This window comes from Nelumbo nucifera, chromosome 1 (assembly GCF_055504915.1).
Source record: "Nelumbo nucifera cultivar China Antique chromosome 1, China Antique-T2T, whole genome shotgun sequence".
NCBI lineage: Eukaryota > Viridiplantae > Streptophyta > Magnoliopsida > Proteales > Nelumbonaceae > Nelumbo > Nelumbo nucifera.
Window position 1 is genome coordinate 76,910,806 of NC_142649.1, and position 21,502 is coordinate 76,932,307.

Sequence of the window (21,502 nt, forward strand, 5' to 3'; positions counted from 1 at the left end):
CATGGTGAAAACTCCAAGAAAATTAGAGAATGAAGAAGAGGGGCGGAGAGAAGAGAAGAGAAGAGAAGAGAGATTCGGCTGCTCCCAATCTGTTTGCCTTCTCTCTAGGTTTTTCTCCTCTTATCTACTTCCCCCAAGAGAAGCCTACAAAATCTCCTAAAATTCCTCTAGGTCAATCTACAAGTCTGACTTATCCAGAAAAGACTCAAAAATAAGATAAAACAAAGTTCTTGTTGAAAGAATGGTAGGATCCATCTGATGGACGCCATAAAGGTTGCGGAATGGGTGGGGCGAATTTCAAAAATTTCCTACCTTCTCCCAACTGGGAATCATATTCCCTGAATTTAGAATACAATATTCAAGGATCTACTTGAACCCTAATCAAACCAGATCTGTACCAAAAGATAAATGGGAGGATTATACCTGATCCGGAGAAGCAGTATCTCCCAAAGTTGGTGTTCACGCCCAAAGAATGCTCCAAGATCTGTTCCTGCTAAAGATGACACAGCTGTGGATGGAACAGAACCAGCAGGGTGCATCCTACACACTGGATCCTTCACAAGAATCCCCTGGATGTACTAAACACTGAATTCTTTCAGTCTTTCTTGCAAGACTGATGTCAAGAACTGGTTTCTTGACTTTCTTTTCTGCAAAGATCAAATCTTGCAATAATGCAGATGGCGGCGGCAAGAGGAGATCTCCAGAAACGAAAAGGCTGAACTGTTTTCTTTTCTGGAGAGTATGAGAACTAATCTCAAATCGCAGGAACCCTTCTTGCTTACCAAAACCCCTTGGATCGAAATCTGATTTCTCTCCCTCTTGGTACATTCGAAATCTCCTCCTTTCTTCTTGATTAAGAAATCTCCTAATTAGGAGTTATCCCAATCCAAATCAGTATTTGGATAGGGGATAATCTTAATCCCTTTCCCACATAGAGTTAGCTTACTCCTGATCTTATCAGGAGGTTACCAGATTCAAATCTGATTTGAATTTGGTCTCTAAGAGTGGATAAGGCTAAGAGCCCAATCCTTTTTGCTAACTTCAATCTCAAATTCGCCCCATGGATGGGTGATCATATCAGCCCACCTCGAAATGGGCTTTTGGCCCATTAAGTATTCAGTGTTTAATTAGTTTCCAATCTGCTGCCCAGTTGGGTTTCTTTGTATGGCGTGGGACCCAAGCATTGATCTACACACCAGCCACATGGGTTCGGCCTAGCCTTTAATACAAGGCCCAGCCGAATTCACTGAAAATCTCAATGAACCCCTTGAGTCCATCGTATGAACCCTATGGGCCCAACACTTACATTAAGTGGTCCCTGGGCCAAGCCATCTTATAAAAACCCAGGGACTGTGGGCAGGTGCAAGATTAGCCCATCGAGTATTATCCTAAATGGTCTTACACTTAACCTCTCAGCCCTTAATGATCAAGCACTGCCCGACAAGAGAGGACCTCTCCCTCGGCTGCAAGGAACAGTGCCGCACTCTCCTCTCATATGGATCCTGAGCTCCTGAGCTCTCCTGGAACTTGGCTGCAAGGAACAGTGCCGCACTCTCCTCTCCCTCGGCTGCAAGGAACAGTGCCGCACTCTCCGCAAGGAACAGTGCCGCACCCTTTGGTCATTACCTGGAACTTGTGGGACATCTCCCACTGCTCCTGAGCTCTCCTCATCAAGAACTATTTCCTGACGATGGGTGTCCAGGATGTAATCAGATTCTAAGAATCGGGCGTTTCGACTGTAGAACACTTTCTGCTCACTTGGGTCATAGAATAGATAACCCACCGAATCCTTTGGGTAGCCTATAAACAGGCAACGGCTGGTTTTAGATTCCAACTTGTCCGCACTTGTTCTTTTAACGTGTGCAGGACAACCCCAAATCTTCAAGTGTCTCACACTTGGCTTCCTTCCGATCCAAAGCTCATATGGAGTTTTCGGAACTGATTTGGTTGGAACCCTATTCAGCACGTAGATAGCAGTCTCTAATGCGTATCCCCAAAAGGATGTGGGTAATTCTGAGCGTACGAGAAGTGACCGGACCATGTCCAACAAGGTCCTATTTCTCCTCTCTGAAACACCGTTGAGTTGAGGTGTAGCAGGAGGAGCTAGTTGTGACACTATCCCATTGGCCTTTAAGTAGTCCCTGAATTCGTCAGAGAGATACTCGCCACCTCGATCTGATCGAAGGGCCTTAATTTCTCTCCCTAACTGTTTCTCGACTTCCTGTCTGAACTCTTTGAACCTTTCAAATGATTCAGACTTATGTCTCATTAGGTACACGTAACCATATCGTGAAAAATCATCTGTAAAGGTGATGAAGTACATGTGTTGATTCCGTGTCCTAACACTCAGGGGACCACATACATCAGTATGTATTAAGTCAAGTGTGCCTGCACATCTTTCAGGCTTACCGTCAAATGGCCGCTTAGTCATCTTACCTTGGAGGCAAGGTTCACAAGTGGGAAGATTTTCTACGGTTAGAAAATCCAAAGGACCATCCTTTACCAGTCTTGTGATTCGGTCGACACCGATGTGGCCAAGTCGGTAATGCCAGAGGCACGTGGGATTTACTGTATCACGAGTCCTTTTCTTGGGATTTTCGACCGACGTAGTTTCGGTTAAGTTAGTTTCCAAAGAAGGATGCAGAACATAGAGACCGTTCTCTAGTTCCCCGCATGCGATGAATTTATTATTCTGTTTAACAGTAATCATATTACCAAAGTAAACAGTATATCCATCAGCACACAATTTTGAAACAGAAATTAAATTCCTTCTCAAGTTCTGTACATAAAGACAATCTTTAAGTACAAGGACTCCTTCTTTAAAAACTAATTCTACGGTTCCTATTGCCGCAGCTGCAACACTTGCAGTTGTTCCCAAGAACAGTGTCACTTCACCTTCACTCAACCTTTTGCTAACTTTGAACCCCTGCAGTGAGTTACACGCATGAGTTGAAGCCCCGGAGTCAACACACCAGGACACAGAAGTAACTAACATATTAGTTTCTATGACACAAGTTTCGATATTACCTTTCTTAGATTCCAGGTAGGTAGGACAGTTCCTCTTCCAGTGGCCGGTCTGCTTGCAGAAGTGACAGACATCAGATGCCTTGTTCTTCTTCTGCTTCTTGGGTTTGGTAGTCTTCTTCTGGGGCTTCTTTGCCTTTCTCTTTCTCTTGCCCGATTTGTTAGCTTCAGCAAGCATAACCACAGGCTCATCCTTCTTGAGTAAATCCTCGGCCCTCTGCAACATATTGCTGAGTTCCTGGACGCTGACATTCAGCTTATTCATATTGTAGTTCATAGTGAACGCATTGAAGGAAGAGGGCAAAGAATTTAGGATGGCATCCACTTGCGTGCCAAGATCTAGCCCGGATCCAAGAGCTTCAAGTTCGTTGATGTATCCCATCATCCGAAGACAATGGTCATGAACTTTCTACCCTTTGGTCATCTGCGCGGTCATGAACAATTTCAGGACCTTCTGTCGGGTAGAACGGTTCTGCTCCTCATACATTGTCCTTAGACTATCCAATATGTCCTTGGCAAGTTCGATCTGATCGAACTGCCTCTGTATTGAGTTGTCTAATGAGGCAATGACAAAGCAGCGGGCTAGGGAGTTCTTATCCTCCCAATCTTGGTAGTCCCTCCTACGGGCCTCAGAAGCCCTATCACCCGGACGTTCCGGGGCAGGATTTTTCACTACCTTGTCTAACTTTTCAGAAGTTAGGACCAGCATAAGATTTCTGTACCAGTCGGCATAGTTTGGGCCCTTCAGCTTGTTATCGTCTAGAAGCTTTGCAAATTGACCGTTTGCCATTTTCTGATAAAACAGCAAAATCATTAGTCCACAACCTTAGTTTGATTCATGTTTACCTACATAGATATGGCTTTTAATCTATGTTCCATTCCCATTTGTTCATCTCTGAGATTTCCCTCCTATCTCAGTGACGGAGACGACGAAATGTCTTTGGAAATGTGGGAAATCACATGGGGTGCGTGAAGCCAACTGTTTCAGCTGCATAACCCCACCACCTTTCTGTGACGGATCATATCCACTCATCAAATGAGTTTCCCTTTGGCCTCTGTCAGACAAGGTTCAGAGCCGTTTTCAGGTAAACCCTTCTGTCCAGTGAGTGCACACCCATCATATTCAGGTTACGCCAAGGTACCGTGAGAGAGTTCCCATTTTCTGGTGAAGCCCCTCCCACATCGGTCTATGACGCCCCTATCATCTTATGAAACACTCTAACAGATCCAACAGCAAATGGATAGCCCAATTTTATGGTGCGTTTCCTCATTACTGATGGACCCATCATTGTGCTAATGACGGAAGGCCTTTAGAGAGTCCATCATATGGATCTCCCTATCACTTGCATTCATATTTGCTGGAGGGAACAAAATTACACCCTAGTTCTAATTTAGGTCAAACCAAAGTGGCTCCCACTGACTTTCATAAAGTCAGATTTCTGGTGGGCCTTAATCGGCTAGGGGTTCCGTACGCATCCCTTTTCAGGGTTGTGGGGCCCACCAGGCAAAGAGGGGGTCATCCAATGACCTTCAGGGACACCATGGCAATGATGTGCATTCAGCCATGGTGTGCGCAAGAGCCACTAACGAGTCATCACGGGCCAAGTACTTATGGCCCATGGTCGCAGCACATCAAACATCCAAACATCACATGTAAAGGAGGAATTGATCCAATCAATTAATTGCTGTAAAGCCCATTCAACGGCCCATTTAAAAACCAAGTCATTAACGATTAATGTCCACTAGGTGTATGGGCTGAATCGCAGATAGCAGTTCGGCCCATACAGCTTATCTCACAATAATGGGCTTTTGCAGTTTTAACCCTTTAAAACTAGGCTTTACAGGTGGGCCAAATTAATCCCTGTAATTGAACATCATATTTGGAACAAAAGTGTGAGACAATTGGACTGAAAACAGCCCCTTTTGAAACCCAGATTTGGTCCAAACAGTTTTGGTCCAATCTAGTCCGAAATGGTCCAAAACTGATTTTCAATTCAAGAATTAATTATTGAATGATCTGAAATTAATAGTTTTGATTTCTAGCAAACACAAAACAATTATGGACTGTTCGCACCACCTGCAAAACAGAGGTTAATCACAAGGGTTGCAGTTTCATAAACTGCAAATCGCAGAAAACGATTTCTCCATCTGCAAATCTCCAGCGCCGCCATCTCCTTCCATCTTCTTTAATCAAGAAAAATAACAGAAATCCTATTTCTATTAATTACATTCTTGATCAAATCCTATACATTCAGTCTAAAAATAAAAAAAATTATTTACAGACCGAATTGAATGAAATAAATAAATAGAAAAGAAAAAGAGTGCGCAGACCATCTGCGCTAAAACTGCACTGCGATCTCCAGGTTTGAACAGTCCATTAAATCAAAATAAAAAAAGAACAATTCCAAATAAATTTTGGATTTAATAGAAATTAATTTCAGATCAATCGCCCTTAACAAGAAACAGTTTCTTGAAAAAAAAGAAAACAATCTGCGCAAATCTTGAAAGAACACCTTCTATCCATCTGCGCAGGGTCAGATCTGATTTTCTTTTGGTTCAAGATTCGAACCTGTGGCTCTGATACCACTAAAAGAATGGTAGGATCCATCTGATGGACGCCATAAAGGTTGCGGAATGGGTGGGGCGAATTTCAAAAATTTCCTACCTTCTCCCAACTGGGAATCATATTCCCTGAATTTAGAATACAATATTCAAGGATCTACTTGAACCCTAATCAAACCAGATCTGTACCAAAAGATAAATGGGAGGATTATACCTGATCCGGAGAAGCAGTATCTCCCAAAGTTGGTGTTCACGCCCAAAGAATGCTCCAAGATCTGTTCCTGCTGAAGATGACACAGCTGTGGATGGAACAGAACCAGCAGGGTGCGTCCTACACACTGGATCCTTCACAAGAATCCCCTGGATGTACTAAACACTGAATTCTTTCAGTCTTTCTTGCAAGACTGATGTCAAGAACTGGTTTCTTGACTTTCTTTTCTGCAAAGATCAAATCTTGCAATAATGCAGATGGCGGCGGCAAGAGGAGATCTCCAGAAACGAAAAGGCTGAACTGTTTTCTTTTCTGGAGAGTATGAGATCTAATCTCAAATCGCAGGAACCCTTCTTGCTTACCAAAACCCCTTGGATCGAAATCCGATTTCTCTCCCTCTTTGTACATTCGAAATCTCCTCCTTTCTTCTTGATTAAGAAATCTCCTAATTAGGAGTTATCCCAATCCAAATCAGTATTTGGATAGGGGATAATCTTAATCCCTTTCCCAGATAGAGTTAGCTTACTCCTGATCTTATCAGGAGGTTACCAGATTCAAATCTGATTTGAATTTGGTCTCTAAGAGTGGATAAGGCTAAGAGCCCAATCCTTTTTGCTAACTTCAATCTCAAATTCGCCCCATGGATGGGTGATCATATCAGCCCACCTCGAAATGGGCTTTTGGCCCATTAAGTATTCAGTGTTTAATTAGTTTCCAATCTGCTGCCCAGTTGGGCTTCTTTGTATGGCGTGGGACCCAAGCATTGATCTACACACCAGCCACATGGGTTCGGCCCAGCCTTTAATACAAGGCCCAGCCGAATTCACTGAAAATCTCAATGAACCCCTTGAGTCCATCGTATGGACCCTATGGGCCCAACACTTACATTAAGTGGTCCCTGGGCCAAGCCATCTTATAAAAACCCAGGGACTGTGGGCAGGTGCAAGATTAGCCCATCAGGTATTATCCTAAATGGTCTTACACTTAACCTCTCAGCCCTTAATGATCAAGCACTGCCCGACAAGAGAGGACCTCTCCCTCGGCTGCAAGGAACAGTGCCGCACTCTCCTCTCACATGGATCCCGGGAATTAAAACCATTTGCAAACATTTTGAAACCGTACATATATATGTAAATATATTAATTTTGCAAAAACAAAATTCCAACGATTGAAATCAACTGCCGGCAGTTTGGTTTCCATCAGAGAGAGTGCATTCCCGATCATTACCCTTTGTCCGACAAAGTGGCTGATTCTGTCACTATGACCACCCACTCAGATGAATTCTCAAACTGCCCCAACATACCCAGGTTTTGATCCCCACTAAGGATCTCACTGATTGGCATATCAAAGGCAGCCTGATCCAGCACCTAGTGAAGTGTCATAATCGAATCTAGGGGTCAGGTGTAACTTTCCAGTTTTGCCCATCTATCTCCAAGGTCCAGGGCAAGACTGGAAATCTGGTCCGGTTCAAGGATTCAAGTAATCCCATGCTGTATGTGCCTCGGGTCTTACCCTGATGGCTGAGATAGGCCATCCCAACACTTGGTGGCACACCAGTATCAGCCTTGGCAGGATAAATCTCCCCAGACTTATCCAACGGCTGTGAACATTTAAAACTAACATGAGTCTCTACAAATGTCCAATTTTAGGGTTTTACACAAAATTAAACCAAACAACATGAATCAAACATGCACTTTATTTATTTCCACTAAATAACAAAAGTACATCAAAATGATTGAAGCTAAGGGCATACAAAAATGTCTAACACTTGTGTGAGTGGGAGAGTGGTGAAATCGCGGATGAATGCTTCAAGGTTAAGGAATGTCTTCAACACGTCACCAATGCAGTTGTAAAGAATTCGGGCCCGATTTTGACCTCGATTAAGTCCGAATCTATCAAAACTCAAAACAAGAAAGTTGTAAAACTTTTCTTTATTTTTCCAACGCATCTTGAATCATCTCAATCAGAGTCTGGATGAGAGAGTTATTCTCAATCTACCACATGGCACCAAAACTGTGTAAAATGACCCGATTAGCCTTGTTTATCACTTAATGCCTCCTTTCGGCCTTAAACCAAAATATAAGAATTATGAGTGCATTTGGGCATAAAATCAACATAAAAGGCTAATTATTAAGGGAGAAAAATATGATATTTTTTGTTCTCATCACTTATGATCTTCAGATTTATAGATATCATTAATGTCTCCCATCAAAAGCCAGGGCAGACTAGCATTTTCTTGCATTTATGCTAACTGCAGCCACAAATTCTTTCAGAGGTGACAAACTGGGTGGCCATAGAACAGAAAAATCTGCCAGGGATTGTTGGGAGGGTAATTGACCACATGATTGTCCACGTGCAATGTGTTAATTTTTAGAGAATCTAACCAGCAACATAGAAGTCCTCCAAAAAGGCCTGAAGCTTCATGGAGTATGAACTGAGTGAACCCTAGTTTCCTAGCCAGTGATGAGCTTTTTATTGTGGATAGCAGTTTTGGCTTTGCACGTTCACACAGCTTTGCAAGCTCTCCTATTTTCTTTTGATCATTAGCCCCTCGGATATTCCAAGAAATAATCTTCATAATGACAGGTAGATAAAAAATACAGTATTTCAATAAGAGATCAAGTAAAAAGAAGGCGGTGATGATGTTAAGGTGTACTTGTTGAAGAAGCTAGACTGAGTAGCACTCTGGTAGATTGAGAAGATGTTCTGGAGCTTCATGGTGCTCCATTCCGGGTTCCATTGGGAGCATAGTTGCTGCCATATTGTGTGCGGATGACCTATCCAAGTGGAGGGGAGGAGTCCACAGGTGGAAGTCTATTAAAGGGTTGTCGAGAACTTGTGTTGGCAGATGGATGTGGGTCGGGTGTATCATTGTGGTTCGGGTTAAAAGACATTCAGGAGGTAGGACTTGGCCAGTGAAGAAATCAGACACGTATCTTTTTACCAATAACATGGTTCCTAACCCTACAGTTTTACTAAGATAATGAGTTGTCAATGCTGACTTTTGCCCTTCAGTCCAAGAGACAAATTAGTGTTGTGCGTGGAAGTTACGTGGCGTGGGCTGGCTCTCAAGGTGCAATGCATGCATGCTGCATGATGTTGGATGAGTGTCACACATCGAATGGGGGCCATGTGTCTTTTTTGAAGGATTCAACACGGCGGGATCTTGTTGCATGGGCGCCAGGCGAGTTGCCGGAGACCACCGCCAATAAGTCGCATGACGGCTCGATGCAACGTCTTTTCCGACCACCAGAACCATCTTTAGAATCTTCATCTAATCCCTACTCGCAGTGACACACTTTGCATGCACCAAGAATACTGACACTTAAAGGCGACTATACTGGGAGATTGAAAGGTTTTTCAAGCTTGAATTCGGTACAGAGCCATTCATCCGAGAAGTCGATACATCGATTTTCAAGGTATTGACGATAATATGGTATAGAGTGATCCAATCATTTACAGTTGTTCCACGCATGTCCGATTAAGCCACTGTTAGCACAAATACGGGGAAGTTTCTTGCAGCAAAACCTTAGCCAAACTGGCTTCCCACAATAGAAAATGAACCAACCTGTAAGCAAGGGACGCCGGAGGTCGATGATGATTTTCTTGCGAACATACAAACCTTGTATTAGGTGACCAATAGGTGTTTTATCTAGATTTGGAACAACAGAACCTACCGAGCTAGCAAGAAAGCAGACTCTCCCTTTTCTATCGTGGCTCATGGGATCATATGAATTTGTAGCCAGACTCTTTGTGACCAGACCTTTTCCACTATGCCAGTACTAGAATCATGCCATTCTTCTAAGTGGATCCAGCTAGACCAAAAAATACAGGGGCGTCTTTCCAGGGTTGTAAGCCTATCATTATGGTTAGAGAATGAAAACTCCAAGCTACAACTTTCGAGAAAATGAACATCTATAGTAGCTATCACTTTCCATTGCACTCGAGCATGGTTAGCTAGAGCCTCTTCAGTGACTTGTGGGAAGATGTGTCCCTTTAATGTTAAACCAATGACTTGCACTGCTTCCTCGATTGGTTCAAATCATCTACAAATTTCCACATTTACTGCATGCGCAAAGAGAGTCTCAAAGTCCTCCGATGCATGTGCAAGCTCTAGTGTGTTAACGACTTCCTTGCCTTTTAGAGACATTTGCTGGAATAGTAAATGTTCACGTGAAGAGGTAGCAGTAGCGGATAAGGTTAAAATGCAGCAGTGGTGGGGCAAGTAACAGTGAAAAGGTAGCAGTGACAGGGGTTAGCGGGTAATAGTGGGGATTAAGAGGTAACAGTGGTTGGAAGGGAAGTTATGGGGTGCGGGTTGGCTAGCAGCTACACCCCAACGGGAACCCTGTGGGGGACCTAAGGTTGTTAGAACAGACGGGGGAGAAGAGTGTACAAGGAGAGAGGAGGTATTTTGACATAGACCAACAAAGAAGTACTTAACAAAAGAGAATAAGATGGTAGGTTCTAAATGGAAGGGAAGGAGACAAGCGGGATCTATTAATCAGAACATCTTCAAGGAGAGCTTTTCTATACTGAAGTTCAAGGGGTTATAGACTCTAGGTCAAAGAAGCCTCTTCAAGGAGACAAATCTACCACTAATTGCCTATTCCCCATTAAAAAGGCCCCTTGTACTTTAACTCTATGACCCAGAACTTTCATTTTGCAACAAGTACCTCTAGTCGATGATGGAATGTTTTAATTTGCCAAATACCCACAATACTCACATGAGCTTTTCTTATTTTCTTTTCCTTGCCATTTTCTCTTAAACCCTAATTGACCTAAAAATACCTCCATTTTCTCCAAGCAAAATTAGTTAAAATAATAAGAACCATTTACTAACATCTATACTATTTATAAAAGTGTGAATGAGGAGGTATTGTCTTCTGGAGTTTTTCTTTACTAAAATACCCCTCCTCTTGAATTTAATTCATCTCCATTGAAAGGGCAGAAAATGTAATTAAAAGAATACCATTAAGTACATTCAATTACCTCTCATTAAGTCTCACATTTAAGCCATTAAATAAATCACATTCTCTCTCATTGAATCCAACATTTATACTTTTGTTTATCATCATTAAATTCCACTAATAAATCCGTACACAATAATTATAGAAATGAAATCATATAAGAATACCAAAGTACATTCAATTACCTCTCATTAAGTCTCACATTTCAGTCATTAAATAAATCACATTCTCTCTCATCGAATCCAACATTTATACTTTTGTTTATCATCATTAAATTCCACTAAAAAATCCATACACAATAATTATTAATAGAATAAAATTTTATATTTTTAAAATAAATATAGAAATGAAATCATATTTTTCATCTATGTGGTGGGTAAGTAGTTCAACCATTTGGGTCAAATGGATAATTTCATGATGTCATAAATAAATAATATAAATTTAGAAATATAAAAAAAATAGTTTTGTTTATCATTATTAAATTCCACTAATAAATCCATACATAATAATTATTAATAGAATGAAATTTTATATTTTTAAAATAAACCTAAAAATGAAATCATATTTTCCATCTAGGTCGTGGGTAAGTACTTCAACCATTTGGGTCAAATGGATAATTTCATGATGTCATAAATAAATAATACAAAGCTAGAAATATAAAAATACAAAAATATAGAAAAAAATTAAAAAAAATTGGGCATGTTCCTATTATTATATATTTGTCATATTAAAAAATAAGTATGATATGATAAAATAGACATAATTATATTACTGATGGACATCAAATATACAACTTAAAACCGATGGGAAATTAAACCATCTTCCCTATCTAGGGGGTAGGTTAGTGGTTCAACCTTTTAGGTCAAATAGGTTAATCCATGATGTGTAATTAAAAACAAATTTTTTAAAATAGAATAATACAAAAAAAAACATGAAACACTTTTGTGCACATCTATAATATTATACACTAATAATATAAATAAAAATAAGTATGATAAGCAATAATTATTTTATCAATGATATTTATGATGTCATAAATAAATAGTATAAATTTAGAAATATAAAAAATACAAAAAATATAGGAAAAAAAGAAATTTTGAAAAAAGTTGGACACATTTCTATTATTATATATTTTTCATATTAAAAAATAACTATGATAAAATAGACTTAATTTTATTAATGATGGACATCAAATATACAACTTAAAACCGATGGGAAATTAAACCATCTTCCTATCTAGGGGGTTGGTAAGTGGTTCAACCTTTCAAGTCAAATAGGTTAACCATGACGTATAATTAAAAATAATTTTTTTAAAAACAATTTAGGGCACATCTATAATATTATATACTAATAATATAAGAAAATAAGTATGATAAATAATAAGTATTTTATCAATGATATAAATAAAATGCAAAATTTAAAACCAATTTGAAAATGAAACCATTTCCATATCTAGATGGTAGGTAGGTCAATGATCTAACATTCCGGGTCAAATGGATCAATCTATGATGTCATAACTAAGTAACGAATATTAAATATATATATATATATATATATCAAATGGATTAACACATGATGTTATTATTAAATAATAAAATACATAAGGTTCAAGAAAATGTAGAAATTTGTCGATAATTTTGGGTACAATCTATAATATTGTATATTCATCATATAAAAAAGTGTGATTAATGAGAATTATTTTCATTAATGATAGAAATGGATAAAAGTTAGAATAAAAAATAAAGAGAATTAATGTCTAACCTATGACCCGACTAACCATGTCAAATGGTTCAATAATTTAATTAGCTAGGTCATCGTAGGCAAGTGATTTGGTAGGGATGCAAACAAATCATATCAGATTTGAATCAGGGTATATTCAAATCTGATATGATTCAAAGATTCGATCGAATCTCATAAACATTGATTTGAATCTGAATCCAATCAAGATGTCAGATATACGAATCTAATACGATCTAGTTTAATTTTTTAAATAATAAATTATTAGAAGAAAAAAATATAATAGTTGAAATAAAAAACAAAAAATATAAGTATTTTTTCAACTATTTACATCATATAAAAAGTTTACAAAACTGCAATATAAATAACATATTTATAAATAAATAATAAATAACATATATATTATATATAAATACTATATATATATATATACATATATATATAATTGATTTGACCACAATATAAAAAACCAAAGTTCAAACAATATGTTGGAATTGCATTTACTCTTAGTAAATAAGTAATTTTTATTATCTCATAAATTAAATAATAAAAAATAAAAATATATAATTTTTATAAATTTTATAAAAAAATTGAACATACATTAATAGTATATATTCTTCATATTAAACAAAAATATATTTGAAAAAATAAAAATTGTTGTTAGTAAATATAGAAATGGCTAAAATACAAATAAAAAAATGAATTAATGTCTTAATCATAGTCAATTTTCCTACTTAAATAGGTTAGCGATTCAACCAATAAGGACATTTGGTTGTTGATTATTATCATCATCATCATTTGATACTACCACGCACAAAAATAAATGCGAAAATAATAATTACTTTTATTAATGATGAAAATGTAATACATGATTTAAATCAACCAAAAAAGAAAATTGGTTTTCCATCCAAGTGGTGGATTAGTGGTTCAACTATCCTTGTCAAATGGATCAACACATGATGTTATTATTAAATAATAAAATACATAAAATTCTAGAAAATTTATAAATTTATAAATAATTTTGGGTACATTCTATAATATTATATATTCATCATATAAAAAAATTGATTAATGAGAATTATTTTCATTATTGATAAAAATGGGATAAAAATTAGGATAAAAAATAAGAAGCATTAATGTCTAACACATGACCCCACTAACCATGTCAAATGGTTCAATGATTTAATTAGCTAGGTCGTTGTAGGCTAGTGGTTTATTAAGGATTAAATTTGATTCAATCCGAAGATCTTATCGGATCTCATAAATATTGATTTGAATCTAAATCTGATCAAGATGTTGGATATCCAAATCTAATACAATCTGATTTAATTTAAAAAATCATAAATTATTAAAAGGAAAAGAAAATATAATAGTTGAAATAAAGAAAAACAAAAAATATAAGTATTTTTTCAACTATTTTCATCATATAAGAAGTTTAAAAAATACAAACAAATATATATATATATAATTGATTTTACCATAATATTAAAAACCAATATTCAAACAGTATATTGGAATTGCATTTCCTCTTGGTAAATAAGTAATTTTTATTATCTCATAAATTAAATTATAAAAAATAAAAATATAAAATTTTTTATAAATTTTATAAAAAAAATGAATATGCACTAATATTATATATTCTTCATATTAAACAAAAATCTGTTCGAAAAATAAGAATTATTATTAGTAAAGATAGAAATGGCTAAAATACAAAGAAAAAAATGAATTAATGTCTTAATCATAGTCCATTTTCCTCATTAAATAGGTCAATGATTCAACCTCTAAGGTCATTTGGTTGTTGACTATTATCATCATCATCATTTGATATTACTATGTGCAACACACATGCACTTTTACTAGTGAAATACAAGTTTCTTTAAATTCTTATCTCATTTCACTGACATGGAATACAAGTTTCTTTAAATTCTTCTCTTGTTTCATTGACATGAATGTCTCTCTTCATCTTAAAGTATAAAAATTATCCACTTTATCCACTCCTTTGTCCAATAAATCAATCAAAACCAAACAAAACATTAAATTTATATACATACATACATACATACACACATATATATATATATATATATATATATATATATATTAAAGAAAACCTCTAGTATTTCATTAAAATATTGAATTCAGTCAGAAATTTGAAGGATCTATTGGAACAACCACGAGGAGAAAACTAATCGAATCATAAATCATTCAAATAAATAGGAAAATAGTAGTTTGGGGATTTAAAAAAAAATGAAAACAATTGAAGGAGAATCTTTTTCAAGTTAATTAATGGAACTCTAATAGAGGACCAAAGAGAGTATTTGTCACAAAGTGAAACTTTAGGAGGTCTTTGTTGCAAGAGAGAGAGGGAGAGTTTAGGGGATAATTGTCATTATGTGGTCTTTGTAATTTACCTAAATTATCTTGCAAGTTGTAACTAGTGTTTTCAAACTATTGTTGAGTTGGTTGACCCAAACAGTCGAACCATTGGGCCCAAGAACCAATCAAATAACTAGTTTTGTTTTACCCTTAACCTATTCCTTGGCTAAAAACCATTGACTTGGTCAATGACCCGCTAACCTTGGCAAACTGGCAATTGAACTGTCAAATCATTCGACCTAGACAACAATTTTTTATCATTTTTATTTTAATTATTTTTTAAATTGGAACGGTCTATTCATTCAAATCGAATGGTCAAACCGATGACCCAGAAACCAGTGGCCTAAGAGATTCCAATTCTAGGTCGATGTTTTAAACATCGGTTGCAACTTGCAACGCCTGAAGCTGCTTGTGTAAGAATTGGGATGTGCTCCTGTAAATAATAATACATAAGTACGGAAGATATTCTGAATGCATTGACATATGCCTATGAGGTCGGTGTGAGGCGCCATCTGTGACGAGCAGATCCAGTCTCGCTGCGTAAAGCAAACCGGGCACTTGTGGTAGGTTGGTTCGGTCTTTTAAATTAAACGTGTCCGGCCCATTGATAGTATTAGCGTGTCTAGCATTCGCCTGTGCCACTGCCTTGTCGCTTCAGCGAGTCGACTTAACGCGCAAATAGTTCCGTTATTCGAGAATTCCCCTAGAACCCCTACGGCCCTACCTCATAAAAGAACTCCTCAAAGTCCAACTAGTTTTAGGTTTAGCAGGATATCTCCCAAATTCAGGTAATGTCTTCTCCGAATGATTCAGAGGGCAACAAGAATTCTGAATTCATTCCAATTTTAATCCAGCAGTCCCAAGACCGTTTCAGTTATTCTTTTGTATGACAGTCCTTTTCCTTCCTTCTCTTTTTTGATATCTTTCATATTCTTCTCAGGAACTTTTATTGCTTTTGAATCAATTAGGGTTTTGAGAGATGCCGCAACGACATTCAAAGAACAATAACGATCTTGCTTTCTTTACGTACGATGAGAAGCGGAAGCTCGGATATGGAACACAGAAGGAGAGGCTCGGCAAGGATTCCATAAAGCCCTTCGACGCCTGTTGTCTCTGTTTGAAGCCTTTCATTGATCCTCTTTGTTGCCAGAAAGGTCACGTCTTTTGCAAGGAATGCATCTTTGAGTGCTTGCTGGCTCAAAAGAAGGACATTCAAAGGTTGATTTTTGTTCTTTCTTAGAGATTTCATTAATTTTCCTTTTCCATCTTTGTTTCGCTAGTTTTCAAACGATCTTACTCTCCTTTATTCCTGCAGTATATGCACCAATTTGCTTTAGTTTAAGAAATCATTTTTCTTCTTGATTCATTCGTCTTGTATTGCCTGCTGTACTAGTTTGAAAGTAGATATTCTATGAGTTTGACGTTTCCATAGTGGACAATAATTAAATAAAAAAAAAAAGTTATTGGGTTTTCCCACTATGAATTGCCATGATTCCTCATTAATTCTACAAAGCACAGGAATGCTCATCAGGGCATACAAAATGTGATTATCATTGTTTTATATTTATCGGTTCAATTATTATTAGAAAGCGAATGCCTCATTAGAAAATTTGCATGCTTATGAGGCTTAAGCCCGGTGCTTTAGCAAGTGAAACATCTAATATCACCCTTTAGAATTTTATAACTCTGGTTTATGGTAAAACTTGAAGATTAGCACATAATGATACGAAGTGATTAGGTATTGCTGGATTTGGATATAAACTTTTTTTGGTAAATACGCTCATTATCAGGTTGGGATTAATTTTGAATATGGTGCAAAAGTATTTGCTCATCTCCACATCAAACACTTGGAGCCATTTACACTGCCATTTCTTCATATTATCTGTTGACATTGCCATTTCTTTACAATGCTAATGTTTGGTGCACATTCACTAGAAAAGCATACACCTGTTCTAGAATCGAGGTTTTACCTGCCATAGATTATTGTGCATTCATGGTGAAATGAGATAATGGATCAACAATTATTTGTAAAATTAATGTTTTGTCTTCGAATTTATGTTTTCTTGCACTAAGGTTACCTCTGATGATTGGGAGGCTTTTTACTTCAAGTGGTGCTGAGGTGGGTAAGAAACTGGGAATTTTCTTTTTAGGTGGAGATTTTGTTTGAGGGGAGAAGCCACTGTCTTTGGAACAAGACACGAAAATGGAAAAATGCTTTGTTTATTAGGAAAGATGACTGATGGAGGTTCATGCTAAAGTTGCTATAATTGTTCTTAGTGGTCGTTTGGTTTCCTTAGCGGCTTAGCCTTTTCTATTTGGAACATGATGTATAAGTGTAGCATTTGTTATTGGTGTTGTGAGTGAAGGGATTTTGTTGATGGGTATTCCTCTTTTTAATTTGGGGGAGGGGGGTAGTCTCTCTCTGTGGTGGTTTTGAGGAAGTTTTAGACTTTTAGGAGATAGGTTTCCTGGAGTATTGTTTATTTTGATTTAGAATGGTTGGTGGTCTTGTCTATCCTTGAATCTTCTTTTTCATTGATGTAACTTTCATTTTATTATGAAAAAGGAGAAGTTGTTGTCTCAATTTGTGGAGAATTGGTTTGAAGATTTTGATGTTTTCTGGATATTGAATAAAAGTACGATTGAACTTTCCTTGCTCAATGCTGAGATTAATGCATGAGGTAACCTGTGTATTGAAGCTGCAAGGGTACTTGGATTTTTTGCATGAAAATAATTGACTAACTAGTCAAGAAAACAAGAAATGCATTACTACTTGGGAAGAATTCTGGATCTCATCTTTGATGAAATCATGAAATTTAAACTGAAACATATTCTTAGTAAATGATAATATGGTCATAATCATGATGAGATCTCTGCAAGTAAAATTATTTAGGTATTTTAAAATAGATGCTTTATTTGTTTGGGACATGTTATTGTTAAGTGTACTAGTTGGGTGGCACATCTGTTACATGGTGAGGAAGGAGAGATGGAATTGAAATTGGACAAAACTGGAATGGGGGAAAATTGCAAAAAGTATAACTGCATAACTAGTATTGAGAACTTGAGAAAATCTTTAAGGGGGGGGTGAAACTCTCCCTTTATATAGAGGTAATAGATAATTGGCATGCTATGGTCTGTAGCATACCATGGTCATGTCCCTGGCATTGTATTTGGATGCAAAATAAATGATAAAAGGATAGCTCCTGGAATAGCCCAAATAAATTGAGCAAGTTATGATAGAAGTTAAACAGCTGATTTGGCTGCTAGAGAAATGGTTTTTTTTTTTTTATGTGTGTGTGTGTAGTCTCCTGTTTGGTTTTGTCTTCCTATGGATATTGAACTAGTTGCTTACTTCCACATTTTGAAGGCACCTTTAGAACTACATTCATCAGACGAATAATATGATTTTTTTATAGGAAACGTTAACTTTCATAAAATAATTGAAAAGATTACAAGCTTACCACCCACAAAATGGATGGAAAAGAAAATCAAAAACTTCCAAACAGGCCCAAAACAAAGCCTCCCTAGTAACTCCTTGCTTAGGTAAAGTGTCAGCCATTCCATTTGCTGACCTTACCCAATTAAAGTGCACCCCAATCTCCCTTGCTAAGCTAATAATCTCTCTTAGAGGCTGTCTAAGAAACCACACTCCCAGGTTTCCAGTTTGCATCCACCCTATTACCAGCTTGGAGTTTCCTTCCACTTCTAATTGCTGCATGCCCCATTGTTTCACCAGTTTCAAACCTTGAAGTAAGGCCATTACTTCTGCCCTTAATGAATCTCCCACCCCAATTAGGCCCAAGTAAAGGGCCAAAGACTTTTCCTTCCTCGTTTCTGTACACACCCCCAACTCCCGACTGACTTGGATTACCCAAGGAGCTTCCATCAAAGTTTAGCTTCACCTTGAACTAAGGCGGTGGTACCCAACACTCTTGTACCACAGGGGAGGAAGGCGAGGATATGATTATACTTCTGGAAATTGACAAATTGAAAATATTCCTGTTGATTCATGTTAAGCACTTGTTTCTTTAATCTTCTGAGTCAACCAAAAGTATTTTTGCATATAGATGGTAAAATTCAGTCCTGTCTGTTCATTTTTAAGGACAATAATTATCTCATTTTATTTTTCCCTCAAGGATTAAATTAAGTTTAAAGCAAATGCTTAAGCATTATCTATTATGTATTTTTTTTTTTATCAATTATCTATTATGTATTTCATGTTTACGTTCATTTCCAAGGATGATAGTTGTTTCAAATTTTTCCTCAACATGTACCTGGTTTGAATTTCTTATTACAATTACTTAAGGGTTATCTATTGCCTTATGTGGCAGAAAGCTAGCTGCCCATGCTGCTCAACAGAAGCAGGAGAAAGAGGAGGAACAAGAGAAGTTACTGCTGCAGAAGGCCAAAGAGCTTGATGCCTTTGATCAACAAAACCATGGTGCAGTACCTCAATATAATGACAGGAGCTACGCTAGAGACAAGAATGGCTTCCATGGGGCCAACAGTGTTAAGGTCACATCATATGAAGAGGAAGCCCTTCGCACCATGAAAGCATTTTGGCTTCCCTCTGCAACACCGGAAGCTTCTGTTAAAGTGGAGGCCCCCTCAACCAGTACAGTGTGTCCGGAAGGCAAAGAGAAACTCAAACTGAAGGCCCTTTTCCCCATTTACTTCACAGAAGAGAACAACGAGAAGTCCAAATCTCTGAATAGCAGCTATATATGCCCTAGCTGCAAGGTCACTCTGACCAACACATTGACTCTCGTGGCCCTGAACACCTGTGGACATGTCTTCTGCAAGAAGTGTGCTGACAGATTTATGGCTGTTGACAAGGTCTGTTTGGTATGCGACAAAGGATGTAAAGAGAAGAATTTAGTATGCTTGGAAAAAGGAGGGACCGGGTTTGCTGCCCATGGGGATCATTTGGAAGCAACAGATTTTAAGCACTTGGGGAGTGGTACTGGAATGGGGCTGGTTAGACCAGCCGCCAAGACCTGAATCCACAACGGAAGTGAATTAGATCAGTTGTTTACTCAAGAGTCAAGACTCTCTTCTATATAAGACGAATTAATCAAATCAGTCTAGAATTTCTTTCTGCGCATGCTTTTTGTACAAGAATTCGTCTTTATTGGATTGTATTTTTACAAGTTTTTGTTATGACCTTGTGGGCACTAAAGTCTGTAAATGTATCTTCAGCTTTGGCAATGACTGATGCTTTGACTAGTTGGAACTGGATCTCACCATTATTTTCTGAGCTACGCCTACCATATATGCTTCCAACCAAATCCCCTGATCCCTGTAGCATGCGATGAGCTGCAAATGGTAGTGATGATTCGTGGAAGATACACGTCAAACCAATCTGAGCCTTTGGTCCCAACTCCCACCAACCATCTCTATGGTGGCCAAGTCTTGGAGGATCCAATGGTGCCATCTTATACATCCATACATTGTGAAACAGCGGAGAGCCAGAGTCAGAGCTAAGCGTGGAAGAAAGCTTTTCATCCGTGAAGGCGTGAACATTCCACAGTTAAAGAGAAGAAAAAGTAGAATAATACTTTCAGTTTGTAAAATCGGCAATAACACCAGGTAATTTGAGAGGAGTCTGACAAGTTCTTGGTTCGCGAGGGGTCTTCATCTTCTGCAAGCAAAAACATGTCGAATTTTGAGATATCCTAATTCACAACGAGTTAACCCATTCGTTACTCAAATCCATTAACCTGGTAAAGTGGGATTTGATCCCAATTCCCAAATCTCTGGGACAACCAGCCAGAGACCTTATCAATTGGCACCTTCAATCAATATATATCCAATTTCAATCTGTTTAATAAGCAAATCATATTCTCAGATCCAATTCAATCCGAGTATGGCTAAAAAATAAACTTGTACGAACTGGATTAAATCTGATCCGTCCCTCCCCACACAATTCTTCATGCATCCCAAAACATTACATCCACTCATATATTAGAAATATCTTCTATACTTGTATATTAAATTCATAGGGAGATGTTTTAGTTGTAGGATCAAATTTCAATAATAGAACAAAATCTAAAACAAAAATGAACCAGAATCTAAGCAGAAATCATCTGCACTTGAAATTGTACTGCAATACAAGACCTTGAAGAAAACAGTTCTTCCAACATTCGTGTCTTGTGGACGTGCCGGAGTGGTTATCGGGCATGACTAGAAATCATGTGGGCTCTGCCCGCGCAGGTTCGAATCCTGCCGTCCACGGTTATCTTTTTCGTTTTTTTCACAAAGTCCACCCATTTCCGGAAAGGTCTGAAATGTCTGATATAATGATATTGGTAACGGAAGAGCCTTCATGAATAACATCGATCTGATTGGTTGCCACATTTATTATTAATATTTAATAATATTTTCTTTTCTTGCCTTACTCTAAATAAAAAATGATAACACCATGATTATTGAATGTTCCAACGGCCTCGGCCTCTACCATGAGGTGATCAGAGGTTCGATTTTCTTATATGCCCACTGACCATTCACGGATTCTTAGTGAAGTTGTTGGCTTCTGATATTCAGATTCCTTTGTCTGTGTACATCTCCTGGGTTCATCGACATTGCACGCCGCACCTGCTCTTAAACAAAAATCCAGTCGGCT

The 21,502-nt window shown here is 37.6% G+C and overlaps 1 protein-coding gene and 1 non-coding gene across 4 annotated transcripts; both read left to right on the forward strand.

Annotated features, from left to right (window-relative positions):
- The first annotated feature begins 15,529 nt into the window (after window positions 1-15,529).
- LOC104605727 (phosphoinositide binding protein) lies at window positions 15,530-20,106 on the forward strand. Of its 3 annotated transcripts, none has more exons than XM_010270610.3 (3): window positions 15,530-15,668; window positions 15,821-16,098; window positions 19,212-20,106. In XM_010270610.3, the coding sequence occupies exons 2-3, from the start codon at window positions 15,860-15,862 to the stop codon at window positions 19,879-19,881; spliced, it is 909 nt and encodes a 302-aa protein (XP_010268912.1). In that variant the 5' UTR covers window positions 15,530-15,668; window positions 15,821-15,859; the 3' UTR covers window positions 19,882-20,106. The 3 variants fall into 3 exon arrangements, with proteins under 3 accessions (XP_010268912.1, XP_010268913.1, XP_010268914.1); XM_010270611.3 differs by having other exon boundaries at window positions 15,533-15,668; window positions 15,849-16,098; XM_010270612.3 differs by lacking the exon at window positions 15,530-15,668 and adding an exon at window positions 15,692-15,764 and having other exon boundaries at window positions 15,849-16,098.
- A 926-nt stretch (window positions 20,107-21,032) lies between these two features.
- TRNAS-AGA (transfer RNA serine (anticodon AGA)) lies at window positions 21,033-21,114 on the forward strand. The gene has a single exon. It is a non-coding gene; the product is annotated as a tRNA-Ser (tRNA).
- The last annotated feature ends 388 nt before the right edge of the window (window positions 21,115-21,502 follow it).